At 47.5% G+C, this 23,573-nt stretch overlaps 1 protein-coding gene across 1 annotated transcript in view; it reads left to right on the forward strand.

Annotated features, from left to right (window-relative positions):
• The window catches only part of DDB1 (damage specific DNA binding protein 1), a 53,671-nt gene that overhangs the window by 14,147 nt on the left and 15,951 nt on the right, over positions 1-23,573 (forward strand). Inside the window, exons 5-16 of the mRNA XM_056851184.1 lie at positions 10,002-10,116; positions 12,011-12,108; positions 13,425-13,583; positions 14,735-14,818; positions 15,058-15,174; positions 16,743-16,845; positions 17,503-17,578; positions 17,673-17,781; positions 17,933-18,111; positions 18,193-18,356; positions 18,441-18,548; positions 19,429-19,636. Of these exons, the coding sequence (XP_056707162.1) occupies positions 10,002-10,116; positions 12,011-12,108; positions 13,425-13,583; positions 14,735-14,818; positions 15,058-15,174; positions 16,743-16,845; positions 17,503-17,578; positions 17,673-17,781; positions 17,933-18,111; positions 18,193-18,356; positions 18,441-18,548; positions 19,429-19,636 (1,520 nt within the window). The remainder of the gene's footprint in view (positions 1-10,001; positions 10,117-12,010; positions 12,109-13,424; positions 13,584-14,734; positions 14,819-15,057; positions 15,175-16,742; positions 16,846-17,502; positions 17,579-17,672; positions 17,782-17,932; positions 18,112-18,192; positions 18,357-18,440; positions 18,549-19,428; positions 19,637-23,573) is intronic.

A 23,573-nucleotide genomic window follows, 5' to 3' on the forward strand; every position in this document is an offset into this window, starting at 1 on the left:
TAGCATGATAGGTTCTCCTCTAACCTGAAAAGCTTGCTTGTGCGACAGTGCTACTTTAAAACAGTTTTAGCCATGAGACATTCTTCTGGTGTGGGCTCGATTCAGTGTGTTGTTGCTGAGATACTTCATATTAGATTAGATGAGTGTAATGTGTGAAAACTGTATATTTGCAACTTTCGAATTCTAATGATAACTTTTATTTAAAACATATCTAAGTGTATTTGGGGCTGCTGGAAAAGGAGTGCTCCTTTAGGTATTCACTGCTGAATTGAAATGAACAAAGAATTCGGTTACAGTTAAGAACAAACCTTTGGCACTCACAACTCAGATTCCAGTGAAGTGTGGGTGGGCATTTAGTATAGAGTTATCCCATTTAGTGGATTATTAATAAAGGTGCGGGTTTAAACAGATCCAAGTTAATATTATAAAAGAACGTGTTGCCTGGTTTCGTAATGAACACACCACTCTTGCATAAGCAGTGAGAATTGTTAGCTGGCATGTGCTCCAACAAACTATTTAAATGTACCATAGCCAATTTTTCCATTTAGAAAAGAGAAGCATGAATTTTCTCTGCTTTGTTTTGATATTTTATGGATTTACAGAAGAAGGGTAAGCTTTTCATGTATTCTTATCACCATAGGAAGTGCAAAAAACCCCTGTATTTCAAGTCTATAAAACTTGCATCCACATTATTACTCAGTGTTTACTGAGCAAGAATCAGGTCACTTGCTTATTGCAGTTTTCTTGATGCAGCTCTTCAAAGAGCACTTCCTCTATTGAAAGGGACCAAATCAAACATGTGTTATGATTTTTTCTTCTTTTTATTCACTGCTTTGACTTTTTCTGCACTATTCCTTAGCTTAAAGTCAGTGAGTGAGGATCTGTTCCATTCTGAGTTTCATTCTTGAAGTCAGATTGTTAACCTCAGAATATTAACTGACGGGGGGAGGATAGCCAGAAAATGCAAGCCTTTCAACAATGTTCAGAGGGCAGGTTGTTGCTCGAGAAATATAAGTCTAACGCTCCCTTGAATGTGTGTAATCAGTTGTATGCTTTTTTGGATCCAGGTTGGTATATTTTTCATTTCACTTTTGAAATTGGATTAAATCTACACATTGTTAAAGTACTTTGACCAGAAAATTAGAGCCCCCAACACTGACTTTGTTAACAAAAATTACATCAGCAATAAAGATCTTGCCTATCTAGAAATATGAAAGTTTGGTTGAAACTGGGAAATCTAACTTTGGATCTTCAAGTTTACCAGTTCATTTTACTCTGAAATGGAAACCTGTTCCTTAGAAATAAATTAACTTTGGAGTTGAATGTATTCCAAGCCCCCATCAGCTGTCAAGAGTCAGGTTATTTTCTATTTGTTGTTTGATGGAACAAAGATATTTGTGAGGGTTTTCAAATTGTTTCAGTAAACAACAGCCCAGGACATGCTTTGCTACAAATTAATGTTAGCAGGCAAATGGTTGTGAAGAAGGAAGGGGAAAGTAGCTACAGTGAGGGAAAAAAGTATTTGATCCCCTGCTGAATTTGCCCGTTTGCCCTCTGACGAAGAAATGAACAGTCCATAATTTTAATGGTAGGTCTATTGTAGCTGTGAGAGACAGAATAACAACAGGAAAACCCCCAGAAACACAGAAGACAAAAGTCAGAGATTGATGTGTATTATAATGAGTGAAATAAGTATTTGATCCCTTTGCAAAAGATGACTTAGTACTTGGTGGCAAAACCCTTGTTGGCAATTACAGAGGTCAGACGTTGCTTGTAGGTGGCCACCAGGTTTGCACACATCTGAGGAGGTATTTTGTCCCACTCCTCTTGGCAGATCCTCTCCAAGTCAGTAAGATTTCAAGGCTGATGTGTAGCTACTGGAACCTTCAGCTCCCTCCACAGATTTTCGATGGGATTAAGGTCTGGAGACTGGCTAGGCCACTCCAGGATCTTAATGTGCTTCTTCTTGAGCCACTCCTTTGTTGCCTTGGCCGTGTATTTTGGGTCATTGTCATTCTGGAATACCCATCCTTGACCCATTTTCAATGCCCTGGCTGAGGGAAGGAGGTGCTCACCCAAGATTTGATGATACATGGTCCCGTCCATCATCCCTTTGATGCGGTGAAGGTGTCCTGTCCCCTTAGCAGAAAAACACCCCCAAAGCATAATATGTCCCCCTCCATGTTTGACGGTGGGGATGGTGTTCTTGGGGTCTTAGGCAACATTCCTCCTCCTCCAAGCACGGCAAGTTAAGTTGATGCCAAAGAGCTCGGTTTTGGTCTCATCTGACCACAACACTTTCACCCAGTTCCCCTCTGGGTCATTCAGATGTGCATTGGCAAACTGGAGACGGGCCTGTACCTGCGCTGTCTTGAGCAAGGGGACCTTGCGGGCTCTGCAAGATCTCAGTCCTTCACGGAAATGCCAAGTCCTCCTTCCTGCCTATGGGAGGGGGGTTTCCTGGGTTACTGGTTATCTCTTTTTGCTTTTCCATATATGCCATGTTCTTTGCCTTAACCCCTCACTAGTGTCATCCTGAATATGGCTTCTGTAACCTGTCGAGTCTAATCAATAAAACTGCTTTCGTGGACTTGCTGTCTGCTGGAATCTGTTTATGGGTTTGGCGCAGGGCGAGAGCTTACATTATGACACTAGTCAAAGTCTTCATCGGTTGTAATTGCTGACCTTGGCTGGAGCCCTGGAGGGTTCGCCTAGGCACTCGTCTCCTCGGCTTGGGGTGCGAGACGAGCTCCCCGAGGATCCCGGTTTGCTGCATGCCATCTTGGAGGAGACGCTGCGAACTGACGCGGAGGCCACCCGGCTGGTTTGGCTGGTGACTGATCAGTGGCGTTGTCTGGCAGAGACGACCCCCTGGAGGACCCAGGACGCTGTTCTCCGTGCCCGCGACAACCTTTTGGATCTGGATATTTTACTGGAAGAGACCCGGTTGGCGCAGGAAGACCTTGCCGTGCTAACTCTGTTGTTGTCTGAGCTGACGCTCAGCAAGCCGCGATGGGAATCGGCGGCCCCCAACCAGGGCCTCGGGTCCTGCTTCCCGATGGCAGGGGCGCGAGAGGGAGACGTTCCGTTAACTGTCCCGGACCCCACCGTATGCCACCGGGAAGCACAGAGCAGTCCTGGCCCTCATGGACTTACCGCTAAACACAGCGACGGTAGCGGAAGTTGAGAAAGTTTTAAGCTCGGAGTTTGGTCTTTCCTCCGCGGATCTGGCTCAACAAGTCCAACTGCTGTTGGGTCAACACAAGGAGATCCAATTACTCTTGGAGCAAGTGGCCAAACCAATTATGGCGGCTGCCGCGGTCACCAAACTCGAGGCGGACCGAGCGCTCGCTGACCAAAAGCGAGTGGAGGAGCAGCTGTTGGCGGAGGCGGCAGCCGCTCGGGCGCGAGCGACGCAGGGACTGGAACACGGTCAAAAATTACCGGGGGAATGGACTGGTCTTTCCCTTCGTTCTATTGGGGCTCCCCAGAACCAGGACAGCCCCGGGAAGTAGCACGCAGACAGCGGCTCACCTTTGCGCCTGATGTCCACAAATAGGAGGAGACCAAGTACGTCGAAGAAGGTGACTGGAATACCAATTACCGAGTTAGCCAAGCCCGACGGACCAGGGGGACTGAGGAAGAAATCCATGCCTTACGGTTTCAAAACCGAGAGCTAATGGAACGTATGGCCCAGATGCAGGACCAACTGGACTTAGTGATGCGTGAGTACGGTCGCCTGCAACGTACTCAAGGGGCGCCTGTCCCAAGCCAACAATCCCTGGGGCAACTGGGACAGCCAACCCTGGCGCAGCCGGGACAGCCGGCCCCGGCGCAACCAGGGCAGCTGGCACAGCTGGGACAACCGGGGCAACCAGCACAGCCGCTTCCGGGGCAGCCAGGACAGCCAGCTCCGGTACTACTGGCTCCAGGCCAACCACCAGCACCACCCCCTGTAGTCCCGGTTGTGCAGTGGAAGCAACCCCATTTACGTGTGACATTTGATGGCTCTGCGGATGCATTGCCCTGTTTTCTACACCAAGTGGACAGTTACATGAGAGAACAGGGGCATTCCTTCCCCACGGAAGACAGCCAAGTAAGATTTGTCTCCTCGCTTTTAGCTGGAAAACCCGCAGATTGGATGGTTCTCCAGTTTGATACCTGGGCCCGCTCCATACGGTCGCTTAATGAGTTCATGCGAGCGTTAAGAAGACGCTTCGAGGATCCGTTCCAGGGAGAGAAGGCCAAGGCGGCCCTCCTCCAACTTCGGCAAGGATCCTCCTCAGTCCGTGAGTTTGCAGACGAGTTCCAACGACTCGCTAATAAAATACTTGATTGGACTGAAGCTACTCGAGTGCACTACTTCAGAGCAGCCTTGCATCCCGAGATTCTAAACTGGGCATACATGCAGCGAGACCCAGCCACCTTGGAAGAATGGATTTTACTGGCGGAAGAGGTGGAAAGTCGCCGCCAGTTTGTCTTGCCCGACGGCAGGCCAGGGAGGGGGGAAGCCAGAAAAACCCTCCCGAACCTGCCGCTCCTCAGGCCCCGTGGAGGCCGGCTCTACCTCCACCGGACCGAGCATTGTGATTTCAAAGGGGAGCCTGCCTCGTTTGCGGTGCCATGGGCCACTTCGCAGCAACCTGCCCGTCACGTCAGGGACCACCAAGTCCCTCTACCCAGCTGGCAGGGACTCCTCGTGGGAGAGGATGCGCTCGAGGGAGAGGCGCCGCGGTCGAGCGAAGCATCGCTCCAAGATGAAAAGCACCCCCAGCTCTGCTTGCCGGAGAGGTGACGACGGACCCGTCGCCAGCGGACCCGTCGGGGTCCAAGATTACAATTACTACCCCTGGAGAGCTCCGCTTCCTCCGAGGAGGGTGACCACTGGAACTCCCCTGCCCTTTATCTGGAGTCTCCCCTTGAACTGCCAAAAAATGGACTGGGTCTGCGGTAGAGGGAGCAATACTGCAGACCCCCGCAGGTGTTCATGCGAAGCCCGGGGCAAGACCCGAAGCCCCCTTCATGGTGAGTGAAGTGGAAGAGACTGTGTATATAGATGTCATATTACAACATTATAGAAAAGGTCCTCAATTACAAGTGAAAGCCTTAATTGACTCTGGATGTGCCCGCTCGTTAATAAAGGAAACCACTTTTAAGGCACTCCAGGTGAAGTCAGTCCCTCTGCCTGCTCCAGTCCAGTTCGCCCAGATGGACGGCAGTGACTTCAAAGGGGGCCCGGTAGATCGTTGCACTGACGGAGTGGCGATGGGAATTGGCCACAACTGGGAACAAATCAACCTTACTATTGTGCCTAATGTTAGATATGCGGTGGTGTTGGGAGCAAATTGGTTCAAAGGACACAGTTCCACCATAGACTGGGACTCTGGGACTTCAATGTTCAACAGCCCGTTGTGTGAAATGCACCGACATGACGTGGCCGTTAAAACCATAGTCACGCCAACCCCTGCTCGTGCCTTGGACTCCTCCAGTCCAACCCACTTGCCACCCAACTATCAGGACTTTACGGATGTATTCATTGTACAGGAGTGTGATGTTTTACCTCCCCACCGCCAGACTGATTGTGCTATTGAGGTAGTGGGGGATGAAAAACTGCCAAAAAGTACGATTTACCCAATGAGCCCTACAGAGCGAATGGTGCTCCGCGAGTTTTTAGACAAAAACTTGGCTCGCGGTTTCATCTGACCGTCCACCGCGCCCTGTTCGCCACCAGCCTTTTTCGTGCGGAAAAAAAGGGGGATTTGCGTTTGTGTATTGACTTCCGGAAACTCAATGCTGTTACTCAAACGAATGCCTACCCCATCCCCCTCATTTCTGATCTCTTGGGACAATTGAAGGAAGGACACATTTTCACTAAGTTGGATTTAGTCGAGGCTTATTACAGAGTCAGAATTCGGGAGGGGGATGAATCTCTGACAGCTTTCTCCAGTTGCTTTGGAATGTTTGAATTTATGGTGATGCCGTTTGGATTAAAAGGGGCCCCGGGGGTCTTCATGCAACTCATTAATGAGATCCTCCATGACCTGCTGTTCAGAGGAGTGGTAGTTTATTTGGATGACATTCTTATTTACTCCAAAACCATGGAGGAACGTGTTGCTTTGGTCAGGGAGGTATTGCAACGCCTTAGAGATCATCAGCTCTATGCCAAACTTTCTAAGTGCGAGTTTCACAAGAAGCAATTAACCTTCCTAGGATATGTTGTCTCGCACCAAGGACTGACTATGGATCCAGAAAAGGTGTGAGCTGTGCTCAGTTGGGAACCACCCTCTACTCGCAAGCAAGTCCAAAGATTCCTCGAGTTTGTCAATTTTTACAGGGCGTTCCTCATTTCACTCGGATTGCTCTGCCCATCACAGATCTCCTTAAAACTAAGGGGAAGGGAGATTCGGCCACTTTACCCAACGCCCGGGTGGAGTGGACCCCCCAGTGTCAAGCTGCCTTCTATAGTCTTAAGCAGCTCTTTACGTCCGAGCCGGTCTTGCAATACCCCGACTGCACTCAACCGTTCATAGTTCAAGTAGACGCTTTGGACGTAGCAATGGGGGGTGCACTTCTGCAACGGGGTGGGGGAGGATGGACACATGCGTCCATGCGCTTACCATATATACCCATGTATAAGCCGACCCGCGTATAAGCCGAGGTGCCTAATTTCTCCCCAAAAATGGGGAAAAATTAGGCACCCGCGTATAAGCCGAGGGTCAGCTTATAACCCCTCCCCCCCCGCAGGCTCTCCAGCGGCGAGGGTCCGGCGGCGGCGCAGCCCGGGGGGGCCTGGGCAGCCTTCCTGCGGCTGCAGGAGTCTGCCCCAGGCCGCTCCCGGCGGGAGGAAGCGGCGGTGAGGCCCAGGGGGACCTGGAGCAGCCTTCCTGCGGCTGCTGCCCAAGGCCCCTCCTGCCCGGGAAAAATGGCGGCGGGGGCCGGGGCAGCCTTCCTGCGGCTGCAGGAGGCTTCCCATGGCCCCTCCCGGCCAGGAAAAATGGCGGGGGGGCGGGAAGGGCCGGGGCAGTCTTCCTGTGGCTGCAGGAGGCTGCCCAGGGCCCCTCCCACCCGGGAAAAATGCCGGGGGGGGCCGGGGCAGCCTTCCTGCGGCTGCAGGAGGTTGCCCAAGGCCCCTCCCGCCCGAGAAAAATGGCGGCGGGGGCCGGGGGGCCGGGGCAGCCTTCCTGCGGCTGCAGGAGGCTGCCCCAGGTTGCTCCCGGCGGCAGGAAGCGGCACGGGCCCGGCGACGGCGGTAAGTTTCCCTCCTCCCTCCTCCCTTCACCCTCCCTTCACCCTCCCCCCTCCCTCCCCCCGTATTGACCCGCGTATAAGCCGAGGCCGGCTTTTTCAGCCCATTTTTGGGGCTGAAAAACCCGGCTTATACGCGAGTATATACGGTACTTTTCCAAAAAGTTTACCCAATCCGAACTCAATTGGGCTATTTGGGAAAAGGAAGCCGCTGCTGTAAAACATGCCTTGACAGTGTGGAGACAGTTTTTAAAGGGTTCCCCGGTGCCTTTTGAAGTGTGGTCCGATCACAAAAATCTGGTTGCCCTAACGGAGGCCCGCAAACTGTCCGCAAAACAAGTGCGTTGGGCGGACTTCTTTGCCCAATTCCGATTCATCCTGAAGCATGTATCAGGGAAGCACAATTTACTGGCTGACGCCCTATCTAGACTTCCCCAATATCCCACCAAAGTTGACCGACCCACAGAGTCGCTCTTCACCCCTGCCCAACGGGGTCTAGTGCCCACTCTGGCTGTGCAAACCCGTTCTCAGACTCACTCCCTACCGCTGCTGCTTCCAGAAGGGACAGATACCCCACGCCCGGGCGAGCCGGTGACGCCACCAGTCTCACTTCCTCCTCCCTCGGAGCGATCCACAGCCATGTCTCCCGAGGCACGGGGACCTGAGCACCCTGTTCAGCCGCCCCCCACTCCAGTATCAACTCCGTCCCCGGTCCAGCTGCTCGCTGGAAGGTCTGTCCGAGTCCTTTAGGGACACTCTTCGTAGTTATCAAGCGGAACTTTCTTCGCAGACCCTTCCAGCTTCTCTAGTTAAATGCGGGGAATTTTGGTTCAAGGATTCTAAACTGTATGTGCCAGAGGTGTTGCAGGGGGAGGTTTTAGGTTTGGTTCATGGTGCCAAGACCACCGGACATTTCGGATTCCTTAAGATATTGCATTTACTTAGGAGGCAATTTTGGTGGGCGGGCATGCGGTCAGATGTGGACTCCTTCATCCGCAGCTGCCCCATCTGTGCAGCGGCCAAATGGGCACAGGGAAAACTGCCCGGACTTTTGCAACCATTGGAAACCCCCTCCAAGCCTTGGGAGGTGATTGCGATGGACTTAATGATGGATTTACCCCCTAGTGAGGAAAAAACCGTATTTTGGATGATTACTGATCTGTTCTCAAAACAGGTGCATCTTGTGCCCTGCACAGGTATCCCTTCCGCCCCGACATTGGCCCGCCTCTTTGTGTCACATGTCTTCTGTCACCATTCCTTCCCGCGCAAGGTGGTGACGGACAGGGGTTCAAATTTTGTGGCCAAATTCTGGAAAGCTTTCCTCAAACTGGCTGGAGTAGAACAAGGACTATCTAGTGCCTTCCATCCCCAAACGGATGGTCAAACCGAACGGGTAAATGCGGTCTTGGAATGTTATTTGCATTGTTATGTCAATTACCATCAGGATGACTGGGTGAACCTGTTGCCTTTTGCTGAGTATGCTTACAATAATGCGGTTCACCAATCCACAGGGTTCAGTCTGTTTCAGATTGTTTATGGTAAAGAGTTTAATCCTGTGGGCCATGTCGATGTGTCTGAGGAGGAGGGGGGAGCTGATGTGGCTGAATGGGTGCATTCCATTCAAACAACCTGGCCATGGCTGATTAAAAATCTGGAGCGAGCCAAACGAAAGTACAAAACTCAGGCTGACAAACATCATTCCCCCGGTAAGGAATACAGGGTGGGAGATCTCCACCAAAAATCTACGATCCACCAGCCCGTGTGATAAACTCAGTGCCAAGTACGTAGGTCCGTTCCCTATCTCCCGGATTATTAATCCAGTAACTGTAGAACTTTCCTTGCCCAAGTCTCTATGGAGAATTCATCCTGTGTTCCATATCAGTCTCTTAAAACCGTACGTTCCTTCCCAAAGATGGCATCCTGAGCCACAACCCGAAGTGCCTGAAATGGTGTGTGGGGGGAGAACATTTTGAAGTGGCTAAGATACTGGATTCCCGCTTTCGCTACCGTGGCCTTCAATACCTGATCTGCTGGAAACATTTTGGTCCCGCCCAAGATGAATGGGTGTGTGCCCGTGACGTCTCCGCCCCCCGTCTGGTGCAAGAATTCCATTCTGCCTACCCTCACAAGCCCTCGATGGAAGGGTGAAGGGGGGTCTTTAGGGGGGCAAAATGTCAGGAGCAGGCCATAAAGACAGTTCATGGTTATGCTCCCAGGTGTTGTTTTGCAGCTCTCTCCAAGGCCAGTCCGTGCCCCGTGTTTAGACTTCATAGATTCCTTTAGTGTGGGAAATGCCAAGTCCTCCTTCCTGCCTATGGGAGGGGGGGTTGCCTGGGTTACTGGTTATCTCTTTTTGTTTTTCCATATATGCCATGTTGCTTTTCCATATATGCCATGTGCTTTGCCTTAGCCCCTCACTAGTGTCATCCTGAATATTGCTTCTGTAACCTGTTGAGTCTAATCAATAAAACTGCTTTCGTGGACTTGGCGTCTGCTGGAATCTGTTTATGGGTTTGCCGCAGAGCGAGAGCTTACATTCCCTCACTGTATACAGGTTGAGAGAACAGTCGTTCTGTGGCTTATACACCTTGGATCATTTTCAGCTTAAAAAATATCAGTGATCTTCAAGTAGAGGAAAAATTCTTTCGCATTTCCTCAGGCACGCAGTCCCATATCAGTCTTATTTGTTACCATGCAGATTGTTGTGCTGCCGCGCACTGCTTGTGCCAGTGATCCTGTCGCTTCCCTCTTTCTAGGATCCACAGGGCCGACATGTCAAGACTTATGAAGTGTCTTTGCGTGAGAAGGAATTTAACAAGGGACCCTGGAAACAGGAGAATGTGGAGGCTGAAGCCTCTATGGTAATTGCAGGTTAGTTCTTGTTAACAAAAGATCCCTTATCAGCCACTGGAGCCCTTAGATATAAAAAAGCAGTTGCTGTATTTTCTTATCAAGCAGCCCTTATCTCTCTAGGATGTTGTCTGCATCTTTTTCTGCAGCAACGTTGCAGCAGCTGCTGCTTCTGCTTTTTCTGTGAGTGTCATTCACGTTGCAGCTCAGTGTCTTTTCTGCTCTTCAGTTCTCCACGTATGTTAGCTTGTACTTTTTTCTCAGTAGCTGCTTTCTCCTGTTAGCTTATTGTTTAAATCCTAGTAAATTATCTCTAGACACAGATTAATATTTGCCAGCTGAGCCCTATGGTGCAGAGTGGTAAGCGGCAGTACTGCAGTCCAAGTTCTGCTCATGACCTGAGCTCGATCCAGATGGAAGTCGGTTTCAGGTAGCCGGCTCAAGGTTGACTCAGCTTTCCATCCTTCCGAGGTCGGTAAAATGAGTACCCAGTTCGCTGGGGGTAAAGGGAAGATGACTGGAGAAGAATGGGAAGATGACCCCGTAAACATAGTCTGCCTAGTAAACGTTGGGATGTGACGTCACCTCATGGGTCAGGAATGACCCGGTGCTTGCACAGGGGACTACCTTTACCTTTTTACTGAGAGGTGAAAAGCAACAGTTGCTTTTTGGTACAGTGACTGTGAGGCAGAATACAATGGCTAAGTCCTGTGCACTTTTTGCTGTGTTCCTTCTATGAGATCATTATGCTTCAGCTCTTCTGAAGTAGTATGCATGTTGCAGTCTGCTCACGTGAGCAGTAAGGAGGTTTTTACAGGTAATGCTATGAAACAGTCTACTTGCCTCTTGTGCACCTTTTCAGACAGAGGGCTTTACTCGCCTGTGTTGCTGCATCTGCTTTTAAGTCGGACTCCAGGGTGCTGCACAGTGTTTGTGTGTGTGTGTGTGTGGGGGGGGGCGTTCTCCCTTGCTGATTTAACAAGGGCTTCTGGGTTTTTAGGTTAAAAGTGGGAGAGAGGAACTGAGTCCTATGTATAACTTAGTATGTCCCTGTGTTAAGCAAAGGGCAGCACCGAGCCAGCTGTGTGCATGGCTGGGGTTTTCCTTGTAGCCTTAATGCATCTACAAGAATGCTGCATTATCGCACTGCACATTGTATCCTGTCCTCTATTTATCAAGAAACCGTGCCCCTGTGTGCCTGACTCAAGCAGACTGGCCATTTGCAAGACCATTTCTGTATTCCCAAATGTGCCAGCTCTGATGGTGAATTGTCATCTTTAAAATGCTCACTTCAAGTCAGTGGTGGGGTGGATTAGAAAGAGAGGTTTAAATCCTAGAAGAGCAAGTTGATCAGTGTCCTGAGGTTGGGATTCAGGATCACTGGTAGCTTGTGATAGCCCTACAATCTGTGCATTTTATTTTTCCTGGTCTTTTTTAAGATTAGGACAATGACTCCTATCCAGAATAAATTTCTGCTGCAGGATAAGATTGTGTTATGAATGTGATGAGAAACCAAAGGTTTGCTTGTTTTTCTAATTAAGGGTAGAGAGGCAATATCATTAGGTAGTCCGATATATGATCATATTCACTTATTACAATTCCTTTGTTTTACTTTTCTCAGTTGTTAGTGCACATTCACTCTGCTCAAAAGCTGCTTCATTTCTCTGAAAACAAGACTGGCTTTGTTTTTTTGTTTTTTTTTTTTAAGATTCAGGTGAGATTAACTGAGTATCAAAACGCAGCTAAACTAGAGTTTAATTAAATATACAAAAATACCCAGAGATGAGAACACCTGCACAAAACCTGGCGTCAATTCTTTGTGTGTGTCTGTTCTGGAATGAATTATGTATTCCTTTTCTTTCATTACAATACTTTATACTTGATCTTGTGTATTCTTTCAAAATCTTCCTTACAGTGCCTGAGCCATTTGGTGGAGCTATCATCATAGGACAAGAATCCATTACCTACCACAATGGGGATAAATACCTGGCTATAGCCCCACCTATCATCAAGGTACAAGCATTCTTTTCCATCAGAGGGGTTCTTGTTTAAACCTGGGAATGTCATCCACTATTTAATTTAAGCTGGTACTTTTTCAAAAATTTCTGTCTGCTTTGAAAACACCCCCTTTTGGGGATGGGAAACCTCAGTGTCTGCTCATTTAGCAAGAGATGCCCTTAATCTGAGGGCAAAAAAAGCTGATTCAATGAAGCTTGACTCTTATTCTTTAAATTAGTTGTTTGCCTCTAGTGAGATGAGCATGTAACCAAGTTGATGGTGTGTTGTTATTACGTCATCACGTTCACTCTGTGATTGGCTCCAGTCATCTAGGAATCAGAAAGAAGCCCAAACTGGGGGGGGTGGGGGTGGCATTGAATTAATACTGGCTAAAGAAATCAATGTCTGAGTGCTGCTTTGGTGGGGAAATGTGCACATAAAGGTGTTTGGGAGGGGATTTTTATTCCTATGCTGTCTCAGCAGAGGGCAAATACATTTCTAAAAAAGACCCAATGCGACAGGGCTAATAGCCTTTACACCAGTCCAACATATGTTGATGCCAGCATACCTCCCTGACCTTGGCCTGCCCCACCTATATGCAGAACACAATTAGGGAGGTAACAAAGGGAACACAGCCTTACCCCTGCTGTGGGGTGGGTTGTGGTATGACTAGTAGGAGCCCTGGGACAGACACAACCCAGGGAACCATGCAGAAGCAGGTTCGAGTCCCCTCCTGCAATCATGTTTCCTGTTGCCAAGTTGGACACACAGTGAAGGACCCACGGCCACAAACACACCACCCAAATTGCCACTGCAACTCACTTGGCAGAGACAACTGTGCCAGAATGCCCAAGACCACACCTGTGCAAGGGCAGGGAAAGATCATGAGCCTTTGCCATACGAAGGAGATGCAGACGCTGGGAAAACAACCAGAGAACATTAAACTGCACAGCAGGCATAAGTGGAAGATATTCGAGCATCAAGGCATGCTGACACTTCTCCAGGGTATCCTCTTCTGGTGCAACCACTGCGGCTTAGGACTGCACTGGTAACACCCTAGGCCATCTTAAGAACTGCCTCCCCCCCCCCCCCACTCTGGGTTCTTCCATCCGCTGGTGTAGGGTGATACTACCACAGGCAGGGCTTCCTCTGCTGTGGCACCATATTTGCAGAACTCTTTCCTTCCCTCTGCCTACCTTTTGTCTTCTCTTGAGTTTCTGGGACCAGGTGAAGCTGTTCTTACTTTTCCATGCTCAAGAGAGCTCAGTTCAATGTAATTGTTCATTTTGTTTCTTGAAAGAGTTCTGAATAACACCTCTTCTGTGAAACAGCAAAGTACAATTGTATGTCACAACCGGGTTGATCCAAACGGATCTCGTTACCTTCTGGGGGACATGGAAGGCCGCCTCTTCATGCTGTTGTTGGAAAAAGAGGAGCTGATGGATGGTGGCGTCAGTCTGAAGGACTTGCGTGTAGAACTGCTCGGAGAGGTATTCCTTCCTCTGTCTGGGGCGGGGGGCATTTGCTGATTATATTCACTGGAAAGGGAAGGTGGGAAGCTGAGGGCATGGAAATGGTGGGGGAAGAGTCTCCAGCAGAGGCTGGATTAGATCAAGTCTTCCCCCCAATAGTGACTTTCACTGCTCATATTTAGCACTTGGGTTGGATTAAGAGAGCCAAGCACTGCCATGATCAGGAGTCTTTTGGGGACTCCATTGGGACAGTGCAACAAACAAACCCAGATTCTGACTTGGTTTTTTTGTAATATTAAAAACTTTAACCAACTTTACTATCATAATTAAAGCAAGTTATATTAGGAAATCAATTTAATAGATACTGCTCTTGTTTTCAGTGGAAAGCACTGTGGAAAACCCTTCCCTCTTTCATATCTCAGAAGGAGGATTTCCTTCCGACAGTACTCCAATGGCAGAATCCCTGCCTTATTTCAGAAGGTTCCCACCCCAGCTGAATACCACCTGCCACTGTATATAGCCTGTCCCTAATGGGGTACTGGACACTGTCACTCCACCCTCCAATGATTGTCCCAGTCTCCCATTCCTGAACCTCACTTATAGGGTTACTCTCACTTCTGTGTACTCAAGTTATTTTTTCAGATAAATTTACCCCCTCCCCTTTCTTGATACTGAATGATATAGAATGCCTGTTTTTCCCCCATTGGGGCTAATAGCAACAGTGGGGGAGGATTTGGATTATAGATTTGCATCTTTTTATGCTTTTACATTTGCATCTTTTCATGCTTTTATATGGAATTTGAGACATCAGTGTGCCACAAATTGATCTTTGTCAAAGAGGATATAAATAATTCTTCATCATGTATCTCACGTCTTATCTTGTTTGTCTTTCAGAATTTTATAGTTTATTCCATTTATTTTATTTATAATGTATTTGAAACATTTATATTGTGCCCTTCTATAAAAGGGTTTGGAAAAGTCCATTAGCCTCACATTAATCCTGGACATAGGCTAGCTAGGCCAAATGAGAATAGCTTGCCCCAGGAGTTTCTTTGTAATCAAGTGAAATCTTGAACATAAGTTTTCCTTTCCCAGCCCAAGTTCCTAGTTGCTATCCTGCATTGACACAAGAATTGGCATTTCTCTTCCTGTGCTTTATCCACATCTAGACATCCATTGCAGAATGCCTGACTTACCTAGACAATGGTGTTGTGTTCGTTGGCTCTCGGCTTGGTGACTCCCAACTTGTAAAGGTAAAGAACGGTTTGCAGCACTCTCATTAACTCTGAAGCCGTGACCATTTGCTAATCTGTTTTCTGCAAGCGGGTATTTTTAATGGCCTAAGTGGGGAAGCTCTGAAGTATTTCTACTGCTCTACAGAATTCTTAACACTCTCCTCGGTATTTTTGGCAGTCACCTACTTTTAAAATTTTCCTGTGTTGTTTTCTGTAATTTTTCCTCAGAGGCTTATTCCTATTATTTTCATTCCTAGCTCAATGTGGACAGTAATGAACAAGGCTCATACGTGGTAGCCATGGAAACCTTCACCAACCTCGGCCCCATTGTGGACATGTGTGTGGTAGATCTTGAGAGACAGGGCCAAGGGCAGGTAAACTTGGCTCTTCCTTCCTTAGTCATGGAATGGTTTTTTATGTGCTGTTAGTTTTTATGGTACTGTATTTTTATGGTATTGTTCCTCCAAAGAGTTGTATGGCTCTCCTTCACAACAGCCCTATGAGGCAGTTTAGGCGGAGACAGTGACTGGTTCATAGTAGTCCAGTGAGCTTCATGGCTGATAGGGGATTTGTACCCAGCCTCCCCATTCAAGTGTAACACTCTAGTCGTCTTACTCCTCTTGCTGTGTGTATGACGAAAAAATGGCAAAGGTGTTTCAGAGAACTTCTGAGTTGGAGAAAGGCTGTTTGTTTTGCCTAACTTTGCCTTTGTGTGTGACTAATGGACCTTCTTTGGGAAAAATCTTGCTTTCCCACAGAGTTGGGAGAATGAGGTTGTAGGATATCATCTCCCCCAAGCATTTTACTCCACTGCCTCTGTGTGGAAAACATTCCCCATCCTCAAGAACGTCATTAGATTAATTTAATTTCTGTCACCCTCTTTAACAATCAATTATAAAGTTACAAAAATTAGTCATTAACATTGTAAACATCTGATACATAACTTCAAAAATTCAATTCACCACAACTATACACAATTTTTTCTATGAGGCAATATTCCTTTTTGTTTTTTCTATTTTCCTACACTCTTATAAACCCCATTTAACATAAGATATTACATCCAGATCAAAACTTCCTTTTTTACAGATTCTGAAGGAAAATTTTTATTCCAGAAATCAGTAAACATAGGACAACACTGCTCAAAAAGCTTCCGAGCACTGTTCTTCTTGTATTCTTGTTTTAACATTGAACATTTTCCCATAATCATTACAACCCATATTTTCCACATCCAGATTTCAGAACTTGGCATAATGCATTGCTTCAAATTTGTGACTATCAGCATTCTGACCTCAACTAACAAATGCAGTATTACATACCCCAGATTCCTTGGTAGCTGTTCTGTATTACAGCCCAGTAAGCGCATAAGTGGCATAAGAGAAATATTTCTCCAATGATGGCTCTTTAGCTCTTCTTGTACTATATTCCAAAATCTTTTACAACTCTACAGTCCCACTACATATGGAGATAATAATCGATATGCTCTGCGCATCTCTAGCTCAGACCTGTGAATTCTGGGGACATTGTAGCTAGCCTGGGCGTATACCTATAAATCACTTTTAAGCTATTTTCTCTGATTTCTGCATTCTTGAGAACCAAGAAATGTTTTCAGAAATGGTTGTCCACATCGTGGGTGTCAGCTCTTTTTTAAAAACCCATTTCCCAGGAATTTTGATCGTTGTGGTTAGGAATCTCACTGTATTGTAGTAAATGTATATATTTTGAACAGTACCCCTTTTTGTTTAAGTAGCTTATGTAGCCAGTTCTCCATTGTGGTAAGTTAACTATTCAGATCATAGATTCTGGTTGTTTTATTAACAAGGTTTTAAATTTGTTGATATTGGTATCTTGTTTTGACAGATATTCCCAGTTGGGGTGTGAAATATTCCTAGATATCTGTTACCCTCTTGAAGAGAGTGTTAATACTTGTCTGCACTTTCCACAGCTGGTTACGTGCTCCGGTGCCTATAAAGAGGGCTCTCTGAGGATCATCCGGAATGGGATTGGAATTCATGAACATGCTAGCATTGATCTTCCGGGGATTAAAGGTCTGTCAACCATATACAAAATATTATTTTTTATCACTGTCTTCAGTGCCATTAGTGTATGTTGAGAACAGTTTGGGGTTTTGATCTACTTGCCAAGGTTGTCTCATATGGAATTTTGTGAATGAGCTTTTTCCACTTTAAAACAAGATTTTCATCCTCATACTTGTACAGAAAACTGAAGGCAGTGTTAGGTAAAGGTTTAGAAATCACTGGAATTTCTACACGTTTTCCCTATTTAGGAATTAACAAAGTATTTCAACATAGATTTAAAAACTAGGGAGCAAGGACAAAAAGGGATCAACACAATATTTCCAGTTCTTCAAACCTTTACAGCCAATTTGTTTTTCCCATTGCTATGCTTTCCTCTTCTTTCTTTCCCATTTATCATTGTGTTCTTTACTCAACCAAAGTTATATATTATTTGAAAATCCAACTTTGGGAAACAGAATTAATTAAACAGAGCATCTGCACACAAAGTTATTTATTTGTGTAACTTGTTCTGTGAATCTGAGAATTTAAAACACGGAATACATTGTCTTGAGGGTTTCCAAAAGAAAAGGAATTGGGCAGTTGGTTGGTATTTCTGATGGATGCTTTAGGGATCTTGTTTTTGGGGAATGTTTGTTTCATAAACATTCTGAGTTTTTTTCTGTACAGGATTGTGGCCTCTGAGATCCGATTCCCATCGTGAAACTGATAACACTTTAGTGCTGTCCTTTGTGGGCCAAAGCAGGTAGGAGGACAGCAGTCAGTTATCAGATTGAATGTGGTCTTGAGAATTGCATTATTTGGTAGGGTAACTGATAGGGTCTCTGTGATTTTTGTAGGGTTCTGATGTTGAATGGGGAGGAAGTAGAAGAAACAGAATTGACAGGATTTGTGGATGATCAACAAACTTTCTTCTGTGGCAATGTAGCCCATCAGCAATTGATCCAGGTAATGAACGAGTCTTGAGCAAAAGGAAACCTGGAAAGTATGGTGCCCAGCCAAGAGTGAAGTACAGCAAGTCTGGTCTGTATAGACAGCAGTTCAAAGAACAAGTTGCCTGTGAGTCAGGAAGAAATGCCACTTTGTGTTCTGCCTGTAGATCACATCAGCCTCCGTGCGCCTCGTCAGTCAGGAGCCCAAGGCCCTTGTAAGTGAGTGGAAAGAACCCAACGGGAAGAACATCAGCGTGGCTTCCTGTAACAGCTGTCAAGTGGTGGTGGCTGTGGGGAGAGTGCTCTACTATCTAGAGATCCACCCTCGGGAACTGAAGCAGATAAGGTGCATAAGCCCTCCACTGTGGGACACCTGGTGGCAAGTCACGTGGTTCTCTGTAATACTGACATGTTTCCTCCTTGTCAGCTGCACAGAGATGGAGCATGAGGTGGCCTGCCTGGACATTACTCCTTTGGGGGACAGCAGTGGCATGTCACCTCTGTGTGCCATTGGCCTCTGGACTGACATTTCAGCCCACATTCTTAAGCTGCCCTCATTTGATCTGCTGCACAAGGAGATGTTGGGAGGAGGTACGCTTGCTTGCATATGTTCTGTGTTGGGAGGGCTGAATGTTGTTAGGAGTGATGTTGACTAATTTCCCTGCCCCTCTGCAGAGATTATTCCACGATCCATTCTGATGACCACCTTTGAGAGTAGCCATTACCTTCTGTGTGCCCTGGGGGATGGGGCACTCTTCTACTTCGGACTGAACATTGACACAGGTGAGGTATAGTCTCCCTTTTCCTCCATGCTGGGCTTGCTGAGAACAAACAAGTATTTGGGCATTTATAAAACTTTGATAGGTCCAAAGAAAATCAGGATCTGTTGGTCTTAATCTAATCAAGAGTTCTGTGTAAAGAGGCAGTTACCCCCATGGCTCTTCGTGGTACCTCTTGAATGAGAAGGAGATTTTTCACAAGGGAGTGAGCCAATATGGGAATCATGTTGTTTTTCAGCTGTTTTCAGGTGGCACACAAGCATTGGTCACTCTCCAACTAGTTCCTGTTCCTGCTTTTTCTTGTTGGCTTGTGAGTGGGATGGGTATGGGTGAGAAAACAGTCACAAGTTCTCTGTTGTGGTTGGAGTGTGTGTTGTGTAGTTGCCCAGTAATGAGTGGACCAGGCAACATCTGAATGTCTGGGTCAAAAGTAACTGAGAGTATGGAGTGACTGATGTTTGTGCAGGGACAGTGGGAGATTTTTCCCACCATTTATGCAGTTCTAGCATCCTCCAGAAGCTGATTTGAGTGAATTGATTAATTCAGGAGGGAGTAGGGTGTGATGTTAAATTATTTGTTTTTATGTAAAAAACTGTTTTACATAAAAATCCACTAGAGGGCCTTGTGGGCACACATAGACTCTGGCTTATCTTCAGGTTGTTTTACTTGTTTCTGACATTGCAGTTATGTCACTCAAAAAACAAAGCATGCTATTTGTTGGGGTTTTTTGGGAGCAATAACTTCATGTAGCACATCTTCAAAAATAGATTCCACTCAGGATCCCATTTTATTTTAAGATGGAGGCCCTAATCCAGGCTAGAATGGAGGTTTTCAGAGCCAGATCAGCAGGGGTAACCCCTAATGCATTTGCTTTTCCACACCAGGTTTGTTGAGTGATCGTAAGAAAGTGACTTTGGGAACCCAGCCCACTGTTCTTAGGACATTCCGTTCCCTTTCCACCACCAATGTATTTGCTTGCTCTGACCGGCCAACTGTGATTTACAGCAGCAACCACAAACTAGTCTTCTCTAATGTTAATCTTAAGGAAGTAAACTACATGTGTCCTCTCAACTCAGATGGATATCCTGACAGGTGCGTGTATTTTGTTGCTCCTCTTTCATTGTCTTGCTGTGGCTAGAGCATAGCGCCCTCCCTCCCTCCCTGCTGAGTCCTGCTTTACATGTAGGAGCTGCAATTTTCTTGTATGATGTCATAGCATTGAGAGCTAACTTCTGGAAATGGACCTTTAAGTACAGGGGTCTTTGCAGCCCATGTAGAAGTCACAAGAATAAGCACTATTTACTTACAAGACCATTATCAAAATGGTAGCTGCAAAACAGAGCATTCCAAGGATAAACTGTAAAGGTTCTCTCCCTTTCTCCTCTTCCTTTTGCTGTTCATAACAGTCTTTTCCGGTTCCTTTGATGGGTTGATCCTGTTCTGTGTTGAAGTAATTTGGGGGGGGGGGAGATCCCCACACAGCCATCCTAAATCATCTTCAGAAAACCACTGTCACAAGCAGAATGCATACCTCTCTCATTCATCCTGTCTCTACGCAGGAAATATTCTTCCTGCTACATTCCTTCCCCCTTCAGAAGCAAAATTACTCAGAAATGATCAATCCCCATTCTGAGATAGGCGGTCTGCATTTTTATGGTTTAGTATCCTATATCTGAGCCGCACTCAGTAAAGCTGAAGTGTAAGATTACGTTGAGTGATTTTGGCACTCATCGTGTACCTCTAAGATAACAGATGACAGTCAGTCATGAAGATAAAATACAGCAGCCATTGCTTCAGGTATTTCATTCCACTATAAGACTGATTATTCAGAAACTTTTCTTCTTAAGAGCAGGAGAAATATGGTGTGGGGAATAGTTGCATGTACACGAGATGAAAGGCAGTTTTCTGAAAGACAGTTTAGACTGGCAGTGAGGAGGTCCCTGCTAGAGTGACTGACCCTCATAGCAGGAACACTTTATCGAGATGACAAGGAAGCTAAAAAGGCTGCTTCTTCACAGTGAGAGAGGAGCTGGAGGAGACTGATTGGAGCAAATAGCAGTGTCATAAATGCAAATATCACACTCTTTGCAGTAAGTACTCTTTCTATAACACACAGGTTGGTCTGTGGTATCAGTATATGGGTTCTTTTCCACAACCATACACAGAAATATCTTCCACCTCTGGTGTTGTAATATGTATGTGCAACTGTGTCCGCATAGGGAATCCCTCATCTACAAGTCATGATACTTGTCCCATATATACGTCTGCTTCTGCTTATCTGTTGCTTGCATTGTCAAGAGTCATGCCAAGTGTCATGCTTACTTCTGTTCCAGTGTCTCTATTGGTTTTGCTGTTCATGTGTATCTAGTGGCTTTGTTTCTCTGAGATGTTCAAGCTGTCAGGAGTCTGGCTGTCCAGGCAGGCTCTTGACATGAGTTAGGCCCATTTCTGTTCAAGTGTTATCCTTTGGTTTTGTTTCTCTGAACTGTTCAAGCTGTCCCCGCTCCTTTCCTCCCCCCCTGCTCTGACCTTGAGTCGCAAGCAGGCAACTTCAGTATTATGGCTTGCTCACTCCCTACTTCCTACCAGGCACCGTTATCTCCTAGCTCCCAGGCCACTTGGCTTTGCACCTGGGATGACTCTGTGCTTAAAGTTATGCTTTGTAGTTTGGTTTGTCATTAGCAGCTTTGAACCTGTGGATTGCTCATGCTGTATCTGTGGCTCCTGAATAAACGTTTACCTGCTTTAGACCTGCCTGTCTGAGCGAGTGACTTTTTGGGATTGCCAAGGTTGGCTGGAGAACCTCACATTAAGCTGCTAATCTTTTTGCTCCGTTCTCCGCTCCCAACCCAACGTGAGGGTGGCTATGGCGGGGGATGGAGACGACAAGAATGACGTGGACAAGACGGTGCCTCTGACCGAGCCCGACCCTGGCTCAGAGGAGGACAAGTCAGGGAACAAGAAACCAAGCGGCACCGGGAAGGGTGTGGTACCCAAGGTTTCTCATGTTCGATCCTGGATGGATTCCCCCCGACCTTGGATGGGGTCGGGGGCGGACAGTAGGCGCCGGAGGCCAGCGATTTCTGGGATGCTTGAAAAGTTTGAGGAGGACCCGATCCGTAGGGAATCGGTCTGGTGGCGCGAATGGGAGGAGGAATGCCAGCAACTCCGCTTCGAGAAGCAGGAGATGGCGGAAAGGATGGATGCCATGCAAACCTTGATGCAAGAAATGTGGCATGAGTTGAATGACTTGCGGCAACAGCAGCCTCAGCAGCCTCCCTGTAACCAACCGGTCCTACCACCGCCGCCTCTGGGGCAGCTGTGTGAACAAGGTGCAACCTTCCCCTCGGACGAAAGCCAGGTTCAATACGTTGCATCGCTGCTTTAGGGGGAAGCGGCGGCGTGGATGGTGCAACAGTACGAACTGCGCTCTCGAGTTTTGAGAAGTTTGGATGACTTTATGATAGCCCTCCGTAACCAGTTTGAAGACCTGCACCGGGGGGACCGGGCCAAGACTGCTCTTTTGCAGCTGCGCCAAGGGACTAAGTCGGTGGTGCAGTATGCTAGCGAGTTTCAATTGCTCTCGAGTAAAATTCTGGACTGGAGTGAGGCCACCCGAGTACAGTATTTCCGGGAGGGGCTCAATCCCGAATTGTAGCACTGGGCTTTCATGCAAGGGAATCCTCCGGACGTGGAGGGATGGGTGCGGCATGCAGCCGACATCGAGAACCGTAGGCAACTGTTGCAACTCTCGAAGCAGCGTACTGCGCAGGAGACCAAGCCCTGTGGAGATAAGCCAGGCGCCCCTAAAGACTTTCGGTCCTTGCAAGGAGGGGGTCTGTCAGCGGTGGAACGGAGTAAACAGTTCCAGAGTGGTGCCTGTCTCGTTTGCGAAGGCTTGGGGCATTTTGCCGCTCGTTGCCCATCCCGGTCTGAAAAACCGGCCCCAGTCCAGCCAGCTGCTGTGGGTTCGGAGAAGGCGTGCACCGAGGGACAGGCCCACCGCAGAAGCGCCCTGCCGGGACGTCGGGGGACACCCCCAGCTCTTCAGCTTCAACCCACCCAAGAACCGCCAAAAGCTACCAGCTCATCGGAGCCGCGGATTGCAAACCTAGACTCCTCTTCTTCCAGTGAGGGGGATGAGTGGAGCCTGCCAGCAAAAAACGCCGTCGGTCTGCTGTGAAGGGAGCTCCACAGCAGGCCGCCCCGGACCTTGAGCAGGGAGCTCCGGTGATGGTAAGCGATCATGAGGACAATGTGTTCATTAAGGTCGCCCTTGCGTTACCTGGGGGGGCGTGTTACGAGTATCAGCGCTAGTTGATTCAGGCTGTGCTCGGACTTTAATAAATGAAGAGACTGCACGTGAATTAAGGGTGAAGAGGGTTGAGTTGCCGAACCCATTCAGTTTGCCCAGATGGATGGTAGTGACTTTGGGGGGGAGCGGTCACGCATAGAACAGCCCGGGTCGCCTGGGAACAGCTCCATTTTACCATAGCCCCCACTATTAAGTACCCCATAGTATTGGGAATGAACTGGCTACGTGGTCATAGTCCTACCATAGACTGGAAAGAACGGACTATTACGTTTTCGCAAGCTCAGTGTGGCCGACACAAGAGGGAGGTGGCGTTCAGAGAACAAGCAGTTGCGTTGTAAGACCATCCGCCAGCAGAGGCTCCGCCGCCTCAACTCCCCAAGGAATATGCACAGTTTGCAGATGTATTTGATGTGCACAAGTGTGATGAATTGCCCCCCCACCGAACCACTGACTGTGCAATTAAGGTGGTGAGGGAGGGCAAACTCTCAAAAGGGAAAATCTACCCCATCAGCCATAAGGAAAAGGCGGTGTAAGAGACTATTTGGACACTAACTTGGCAAGGGGGTTCATACGTCCGTCCTCAGCGCCTCACTTGGCACCCGCTTTCTTTGTGAAGAAAAAGACTGGTGATTTGCGACTCTGTATAGATTTCCACAGACTCAATGCGGTCACGTAGACTAATGCCTACCCCCTTCCTCTCATTCCAGATCTGCT

This window comes from Euleptes europaea, chromosome 6 (genome assembly GCF_029931775.1).
Source record: "Euleptes europaea isolate rEulEur1 chromosome 6, rEulEur1.hap1, whole genome shotgun sequence".
NCBI classification, from domain to species: Eukaryota; Metazoa; Chordata; class Lepidosauria; order Squamata; family Sphaerodactylidae; genus Euleptes; species Euleptes europaea.